Here is a 9,784-nt window from a genome sequence, read left to right as displayed (position 1 = left end):
TTCCTTTTCACTTAAACACTGCATCAGCACAGTTTAGCCTACTATTTCACTTGTCTTTGTTCATGTTTTGGTATCATTATAGTTTTCAATTTTATCATCTGTCAAAATGTGGTCTGCCTGAATCCAAAAAGGAGATTAAGTGGTGATTGAACGCACATTTGAAGTAATGAAAATACAATATTCTCAAAACCACAGAGATCTGGAAGGAGAGCAGGCTAAAAGCAAAACAATCTCTGAAATGGCACCCTGAGTCCATATTAGATTTGATAAACCTTCCCGGATTAATGTTATATTGTTGGTCATCTTAAATATTTAATTTTTAATAAAGATATGATTTTCTTAGCTTTCCCTTTATTTTCTGTAAGATATTGTTTGGCATTTTCACTGAAACAAAAAACATGGTGCTAAAAAACAAACATAAATTGCCTTTCAAATCACAGAAATACATTTTTTTGTAGCTGAACATGAACATTTGACTTTGCCATGGTTATGTATCTGTTGCTGTTGGACCTTCATAGGCATCTATCAGCAGGCACTGACATAAAGTGTTGGCTCTTGTAAAATAAGATGGAAATGTAATTTCAGCGCCTCATAGTATAGAGACTTAACAACATGTGGAATGAGTTATGTCAGATTCTTAAGAAACTTTTTATGACTGATAAAGTTCAACTGCTCATTCTGCTTAATTGGAACTTGTTTGTGTTTGCACTTTTCCTTCCATGAGTTTGTGTAAAAAACAAACCAATATACCCTCGGCAAGTACAGCCATGTTGTCAGGGAGGCTCAAATGAAGTGGAAAGCGCTTTAAATCTATAGGGGCATGACGGCCAGAGTTTGCGTGTCTGTTTTCTTCAAGCTTCAGAACTGTTTGGGCACTTGTAGAGTGGGTTGGAGAAAGAGAGCTTGCTTTCCTTTGAGCTGGAGACCTGAATAGCACACACAAGCAAAGACAGGCCAAGATGTACAAATGAAAAGCACTGATTATACTTATAGTACATTTACACAGAGCCAGCAATTGCATCCCATCATTATGATGAGACATTATGATATACATTTGTCCTCAGCTGCCTTCTCTTCTCTGGTACCTTATTTTTATTTATTACTTAAGCAGAACATTAAAGGTATTACTCGAAGGTCCTCGTCCTCCGATCCCAAGTCATATCACGGCATATCAAAACTATAACTGCTGCCAGTAAAACTGAGTGCAGAGCCATTTAAAAGTTAAAGTGTTTTTGGAGTTAAACTGAATGGTCAGTCATTATGTTAATTATGACAACTGGAGTTTCATACCTTTGAATCATCTTTCCATGGGTAAACGCTGATGTTTAGTTGAGGATGTACAGGCCACCTTGGTCTAATGTCAAGGGAGGGCAGCTGAAACAAGAATTAGCAAGTTAACTTAAAGGGGTCATATGATGCGATTCCTTGTTTTCCTTTCTCTTTAGTGTGTTATGCAGCTGTTTGTGTATGTATAAGATCTGCAGAGTTACAAAGCTCAAAGTCTCAAACGCAAAGAGATTTTCTGTCAAATTTAAGGCTCAGCCACGCCTTCCTAAAACGCTTCATTCAAACACGGCCCCACAAATCTACGTCAGTGTTTCATAACACCACCCAAATGTACAGTATACGCAAATAAAGAAGGCGTAACTTTTATTCTCGCTGTGTTATTGTTTCGCCGACGCGCCATGTCGTGGAGACGCTGTGTTTTTCGTTGTGAAAGCCTACTTTGTTTGGCCTTTCAAAAGAGGACATAATTAGAAAACAGTGGTTAAGCTTTATTTACAACACTGTTCCAGAACAGTTCAAACAAAATATTCGACTGTGTGCTGTGCATTTTTCGGAGGACTATTTCCAGAACCTGGGAGAGTACAAGGCCGGCTGTGCACAAAGACTGATTCTAAAAAGTAGGGCAATCTTTGCAAGTACAGTCTGGCGCTTCTGAATCACAGACACAGCCTGTAAGTATGTTTCCATATTTTAATAATATGCTACAAACTATTCAAACGTGAGTTTTGAGCATATAATAGTCACGCTTGTATGTCGTTTCTACGATCACAATACACACATAGTTTTATGTTTACATAGTGTCACCCCCCCCAAACCCGGGCCAATCACAATGCACTGGATCGCTGGCCAATCAGAGCACACTGCGCTTTTCAGAACAATGAACTTTGTAAAAATTGACGCGTTTCAATAAGGCAGGGCATAGAGGAGCAATAATGTACGGTATGTGTAAAATAATGACTTTTTTTAACCTAAAACTGCGTAAACACATTGCATTAAACCAAATGCACAAAATTTTATTTTTATATGACCCCTTTAGTAAAATGTCAGTTATAGGAAAAACAATAATAATAATTAGTATATAGCGTCTTCGAAGTTCACAGTCAAATTTCAAGCAAAAATATAGCTGCAAGCAGCAATTAACTGGGTTCAAGCATTTAAGACCGTCATGCCAACTATGCTGTTGGGCTATAGGTTGAACCAAAATGTAGGCCTGAAACCATAAAATATCCATGATGGAGAATGCGCAAATGATATAAATCTATAGTACCAGTGCACCCTAATTCTTTGAAAAAAATTATGGTTTTAAACATTTGTTCACCAGCCAATGCTGGATAATGATAAAGATTAGATTTAAAAGATAAATGACCCTGTTACAGCCACCCAGATGCAAAAGTTCAACTTTTTTTCGATAATTATTGATCTAGAGAGTCCAGAGAATTGTCCTAGACTGGTCTGGTTCCGATCGGGCCAAAAACCAGGGACTAGTTCACAAAAGTAGGTTTCGGACAAAATTCGACATAACGGAAATTTTTTGGAGATAGCCATTTGAGGCATTGTCCGCCTTGAGCCAGGGATCACAGTGATGTAAGACACTTGGGTCTGGGTCAAACGGTCTAAGAGTTATGAGCGATTTTGTACTTTTGCTTGCTGTAGCGCCACCTATGGGCCAATCGGGGTCATACTCTGATAGGTTGTCCCCAAATTGAGGCCTACCATCTGGCCAGGTTTCAAGTCTCTAGGCCTTACGGTTTGCCCTGCACGATGCGTTTTACGAATCCTTACAATTACAATTGGGTTTCAGCACTTCGTGCTTGAACCCCTAATAAATTCCAATTACATTACATAAGTGTTTTAAGTGACTAGAATGACAAAACCAAACACCGGGGCTCCCATTGAATTAGATTTCTGAAGCAGCTCATTGACATTAATGCATAACTGAGCAAAATGTGGAGAAATCTCAGTTAGCCATTAAAATATGCCAGGCTTCACTGAAAACTGCCCCTCACTGCACAGGAGAGTGAAAATGACTGCATGTCGCATGCAGAATACAGCGAGTTTAGCACTGCGTGTTAAATGCACACATGCTCACACCAACACAAACACACAAACTTAGGCTTGCGGGTCAATATTTCCCATCAACAGTGTGACAGAACTCTCTCTCACACCTGCAGAGCGGTTCAAATTACTGACTAACACTGTTCACTCCAAAGTGGAAAACAGGCAGTAAGTGGGAAAAAAAAGAAAATGGAAAAAGAGTGTCTAGGGAATGTGAGGAGATAAATCCAACATATAAAACAAGGCAGTGAAAATGAAGATCTCTATTTATAAACAAACACACAATTGCATGATATAAGCTGTCAGAGAAATCAATTTGATCATGAAATTTAAATATTATGGTATATGACTGACCTTTTTCAGCAAGTCAAAGGTTGAGCTATCCAACTCTTCATTAGCAATAAGACCGGAGTCTCTTTTCAGTCAAGAAAAAAGCAGTCAATACCAACACATATACACAGACACTTTCTAATTATGTAGAGTTCATCTTAATGTGAATGGACTTACTTTTGTGAATGTCTCTTTTGAAATAACCAGAACAAAATGACTCCAGTTGCAATGACTACCAGGATCACAATTACACTTAGTCCAACACTGATAGCTGCAGAGTTATTGTGTATATATATATTAGTTGATTATCTGCATGGGAAAAAAGTACATTTATATTCAAATAACTGCATAGGTATACTCACCCATCCAATTACCTAGTTTACTATCCGGTACCACAGATGTTGTGGGAGTAAATGATTTTTCTTGGCAACGATTCCCAATCCACTGTGATGGACAACTAGAGAAAGACAGAAAAACATCATTATTGCACAAACACGCACACACAGACTTTGAATGGCAGAAATGATTCAAAAGGGAATGTTGGCTCATCAACTTTCCAAAAGAAAATTAAATAAATAATTGCATGAAAATTTGCTTGGAGGCATCCACATGAGCTCAATATCAGCAACAGCCTTCCCTTGGCTCCTGAAATAAGAAAAAGACACACATTCTCTTTTTGTCCCTTCCTTTCTTTTACTTTCTCCCTGTGTTTTCTTTTACTTTTCTTGCCTATAGGGAAGATCCTTTCACATAAGGAATAGTCCTTAAGCTATTCTGAAATCAACCTCATGCACACAGATACACTTGTGTCTGTGAACAAGCAACTTAAGTAATTCTCGTAATTTATTAGTGATGACATACACCATTTCAAAGAGAAAGACAAGGAGAGAGAAAACATTTGAGGCTTAGGGGGGTTGATTCAAACGAAGAAAGATTGTGTTTCTTGGCACAAGGAACAGTAATTACAGAAAGCATGCTTTGGCAGTCCACTGAAAAGTACATGTTTAAACTAAGGGCCAGGGTGCTGATACTCTTTGTATAACTCGCTCACATTTCAATGTGATATTCGGCTTGCACAGTAGAACAGCATGAATAATTCAATGAAAGATCTCCAACAGAGTCTTGTCATCCACCTGACCATGACTGACAGGTGAAGGTGGGGACTTTTTCCCCCCAGGTAAAACTGAAAGGAGATTTTAGGTTTTTTCAAACCACAATTACAAAGACGTTTTGCAAAGACTTTAGTCCAACAAAAATCATATTTGGCCTTCATAACGAACCTATATGTTTCATGAATTTGTATTACTAGCTATAATACATTTCAATATAATGTTAATAGGCATGAGTACAAAAGGAGTGATTACAAAGATAAAACAATGTGCAATGTACTAATTGTTTTGTATTGCAAAACACGTTAGCTGCTATTGAGGTGGGATGCATATAAGGTTAGGGACAGGTTTGGTGGCATGGTTGGGTTTAAGGGTGGGTTAAGGTGTAAAGGAAAGCATCAACAGTGCAATTAATTAAATTAAATAGAAGTACAATGTATAAACATACATAAGAGTATTGTATCAAATAATTAACTGAAATGTCAGTACTGTAGTTAAAGACACTTAATATAAGTGGTACCAAATACACTATTCCTTTTGAAAAATGTTGTATTTCATTATTAATCTTTTGGGATCCACTTCTGTTGCATATATTTATTGTTTATATATTGTGTCCATTATTGTGCTTGAGGAACGTCTTACTGAAGGTCACGACTGTAACCCTGGTACTTTGAAGAGGGAACAAGACACTGCGTTGAGGCGCTGTTGGAACGCCTCTGCGTGACTGCTTCGTGAAGCATGTGTGAAATCAGTCCAATGGCGTGACGGAACGCCATAGGCAGGTGACGTCATTAAACAGGATGCTATAAAGCATACCTTGAACAACCAGTGCTAACTTCTGATAGGCTGAAGCAAGTTGATCACAGACATACAGGGAGTATGGCTGGGCGACGCAGCGTCTCGTTCCGTCTTCAGCATCACAGATGTCTTGAAGGGGAAACTCCCAGTCATACTTTTAGTGGAGTGTGCCCGAACAGCATTACGTGAAGGCTGACCAGCCGACTCGTAAGCAAGTGAGATGGCCTTGACTACCTAGTTACTCATCTTCTGCTTAGATGCTGGGCACCCTTTGACCCAAAACAGACAAATAACTGTTCTGACTTTTGCCACAGCGCAGCTCTGTGGACGTAGGCAATGCATCTAATGCCCTGACTGGGCACAGCAGATTAAGTTTCTCTAGGTCTGATGTTTAAAAGGGTGGAGGAAAGAAGGCCTGCAGCACAATAGGCCCTGCGATATTAGTGGGGACCATAGGCATATTACCCTGCCTAGGGTGAAGAAAGGCTTTCACCATTCCCAGTGCAAATTCTAGGCACGAAGGAGCTACCGACAGGGCCTGTAGTCTCCAATTCTTTTAAGAGACAAAATAGCAAGGAGGAAAAAAGTCTTAAGGGTGAGGAAATTTTCTGGAACCTCCAGGAACCTCCTGGCCTTCCATTACAATGGTCAAATCCCAGGCCGGCTGGGATGAAGTGTTTGAGTGCTAGAAACACAAACCTGCCACAGACCTTGAGCCGAGCGACCACTCATGATCGCTGCCCAGCCCATGAGGGTTATATCCATTGTTAGCGTTACCTGACGACAAGAAGCCCCCAACACAGGGCCTTGGGAAGGAAACCAAGTTTTTTTCCACATAACCAAGGCACGTAGACATAGCCACATGACCCTGCAAGCCAAAAGGTATCACGTTGGACGCAGCTGCCATGAGACCCAACAGTCCTTGAAACTGTTTGAAGCTGAGATAATCTAAGCGATAATAGTAGAAGAGAGATGTGCCTGCATCGTCATCGAATCCCAAACCACGCCTAGAAAAGTGGATCTCAGAGCTGGAAGAAGCACACTTTTCTTGACGTTGAGCCTTAACCCCAACTTCCTCATATGGGTGATGCTGAAATTCCATGTGATCTGATTGAGCTAGAGTCAACCAATCGTCAATGTAATTCAACACGCGAATGCTCTGGAGTGCCAGAGCTGTATCCACGCATTTTGTGAACGTGCGGGCTGATGAAGCTAGGCCAAAAAGGAAGAACTCGATATCGGTACGCTTTGCCCCCGAAAGCGAACTTCAGGAACTTCCTGTGTTGTGGGAGGATGGAGACGTGGAAGTATGGGTCCTTGACATCTATCGTGACAAACCAGTCCTCAGACCTGATTTGTGACACGGTTTGCTTTAAAGTGAGCATGTTGAATTTGAGCTTCTTTACAGAACAATTTAGATGGCGCAGATCTAAGATAGGACACAACCTCCCATCCTTTTTTGGAACTATAAAGTACTGGCTGTAAAACCCGGATTCTCTGCTGGGAGGAGGAACATGCTCTATGGCCCCCTTGTCCAGCAGAGCCTTTACTTCTTGCTCCATGACTAGAGCCTGCTTGGCATCTACCACTGTGGGTAAAACCCTTTTGAACCTGGGCGGGCAAGACCAGAACTGAGTTCTGTAACCCTTTATTACCGTCAGCAGGACCCGTTGAGATATAGATATAAAATATAATATATTTTGAGATATATTATAGTAGTTTCCATGCTGCCAGAAATTCTACTAAAGGAACCAGTCTCTCGAGACTGGCCTCTGTTGTTACTTGAACAGCCTTGAAGTAACGAACCTGTATGGAATGGCCAAACTGACTTCTCTGCAAACCTCCTCAGAGGATCGCTAGAGACAGCTGCACCCCGAAGCACACAAGGTGGCGGGGTTGGCAGACCAGCCCCCTGAGGGCACAGAGGGAAAATGGGCACCTTATAATGAAGTGTTGACCACTACCCCTGAGGGTACTACCCTTAGGAGACTTCTTCGCTGAAGTCTTCTTAGAGACAATAACGGTCCTCGTATCCACTTTATTCTTCGTAGACTTCGGCTGTGAGTGATGCCCCGACCCCCAGTGTTTTTGTGGGGGGCAATGCTCTGCTTTTTCTGCGCTCGATGAGAGCAGCTTGTAGACGCCCAACAGCCTCAGAGACGCGAGGACAGAGAGAAATAAACATCTGGAACGCCGCCGCCTGTTTCTTTGACTCCTGAAACCTCTTGACGACTGAGGTGACAGCATCGCCAAAAAGGCCAGGAGGGGAAAGCGGGGCATTTAGAAGAAAACTTTTATATTTTTCTTTTATTCCTGACAGATGTAATCACATTTATCTCTCCATGGCCATCAGGGCTGCCGTAGTGCGGCCGACTAAATTGGCCATCTCCTTGGTGGCCCGGAGAGATAAATCTGTAGTCTGACGCAGTTCTCTAATGGCGTCAATGCTTACTTCCTCGCCCTCATCAATTTCTCTTAGCAGGGCGACCTGGTATGTCTGCAGTATTGACAACGTGTGGCCGAATACGCATTACCTACCCCCACCCGTGATAAAACAAGGGCATGGACAAGCACACGGTTTGAACTGTTGTTTGCTCGGCTTTTTTAATATATATATTATATATATATATATATATATATATATATATAGCACTCTATGTATATACAGTAGGGAGAACAAGTATTTGATACGCTGCCGATTTTCCAGGTTTTCATACTTACAAAGCATGTAGAGGTCTGTAATTTTTATCATATGTACACTTCAACTGTGAGAGATGGAAACTGAAACAAAAATCCAGAAAATCACATTGTATGATTTTTAAATAATTAATTTGCATTTTATTGCATGACATAAGTATTTGATCACCTACTAACCAGTAAGAATTCCGGCTCTCACAGACCTGTTAGTTTTTCTTTAAGAAGCCCTCCTGTTCTCCACTCATTACCTGTATTAACTGCACCTGTTTGAACTCGGTACCTGTATAAAAGACCTGTCCACACACTCAATCAAACAGACTCCAACCTCTCCACAATGGCCAAGACCAGAGAGCTGTGTAAGGACATCAGGGATAAAACTGTAGACCTGCACAAGGCTAGGATGGGCTACAGGACAATAGGCAAGCAGCTTGGTGAGAAGGCAACAACTGTTGGCGCAATTATTAGAAAATGGAAGAAGTTCAAGATGACGGTCAGTCTCCCTCGGTCTGAGGCACCATGCAAGATCTCACCTCGTGGGCCATCAATGATCATGAGGAAGGTGAGGGATCAGCCCAGAACTACACGGCAGGACCTGGTCAATGACCTGAAGAGAGCTGGGACCACAGTCTCAAAGAAAACCATCAGTAACACACTACGCCGTCATGGATTAAAATTCTGCAGCGCTCGCAAGGTCCCCCTGCTCAAGCCAGCGCATGTCCAGGCCTGTCTGAAGTTTGCCAATGACTATCTGGATGATCCAGAGGAGGAATGGGAGAAGGTCATGTTGTCTGATGAGACAGAAAATAGAGCTTTTTGGTCTAAACTCCACTCGCCGTGTTTGGAGGAAGAAGAAGGATGAGTACAACCCCAAGAACACCATCCCAACCGTGAAGCATGGAGGTGTAAACATCATTCTTTGGGAATGCTTTTCTGCAAAGGGGACAGGACAACTGCACCGTATTGAGGGGAGGATGGATGGGGCCATGTATCACGAGATCTTGGCCAACAACCTCCTTCCCTCAGTAAGTGCATTGAAGATGGGTCATGGCTGGGTCTTCCAGCATGACAACGACCCGAAACACATAGCCAGGGCAACTAAGGAGTGGCTCCGTAAGAAGCATCTCAAGGTCCTGGAGTGGCCTAGCCAGTCTCCAGACCTGAACCCAATAGAAAATCTTTGGAGGGAGCTAAAAGTCCGTATTGCCCAGCAATAGCCCCGAAACCTGAAGGATCTGGTGAAGGTCTGTATGGAAGAGTGGGCCAAAATCCCTGCTGCAGTGTGTGCAAACCTGGTCAAGAACCACAGGAAACGTCTGATCTCTGTAATTGAAAACAAAAGTTTCTATACCAAGTATTAAGGTCTACTTTTCTGATGTATCAAATACTTATGTCATGCAATAAAATGCAAATTAATTACTTAAAAATCATACAATGTGATTTTCTGGATTTTTGTTTTAGATTCCGTCACTCACAGTTGAAGAGTACCTATGATAAAAATTACAGACTTC

At 41.6% G+C, this 9,784-nt stretch overlaps 1 protein-coding gene across 1 annotated transcript in view; it reads right to left on the bottom strand.

Moving 5' to 3' along the window:
* Positions 1-851: 851 nt before the first annotated feature.
* The window catches only part of malrd1 (MAM and LDL receptor class A domain containing 1), a gene marked incomplete at both ends in the record, with an annotated part of 50,788 nt that continues 41,855 nt past the window's right edge, over positions 852-9,784 (bottom strand). The window contains 5 exons of the mRNA XM_081354983.1: positions 852-926; positions 1,291-1,374; positions 3,697-3,757; positions 3,850-3,943; positions 4,047-4,129. Of these exons, the coding sequence (XP_081211109.1) occupies positions 852-926; positions 1,291-1,374; positions 3,697-3,757; positions 3,850-3,943; positions 4,047-4,129 (397 nt within the window). The remainder of the gene's footprint in view (positions 927-1,290; positions 1,375-3,696; positions 3,758-3,849; positions 3,944-4,046; positions 4,130-9,784) is intronic.

Source organism: Scardinius erythrophthalmus (genome assembly GCF_964197995.2).
Source record: "Scardinius erythrophthalmus genome assembly, chromosome: 2".
NCBI classification, from domain to species: Eukaryota; Metazoa; Chordata; class Actinopteri; order Cypriniformes; family Leuciscidae; genus Scardinius; species Scardinius erythrophthalmus.
This window is presented reverse-complemented; position numbering and strand designations above follow the sequence as displayed.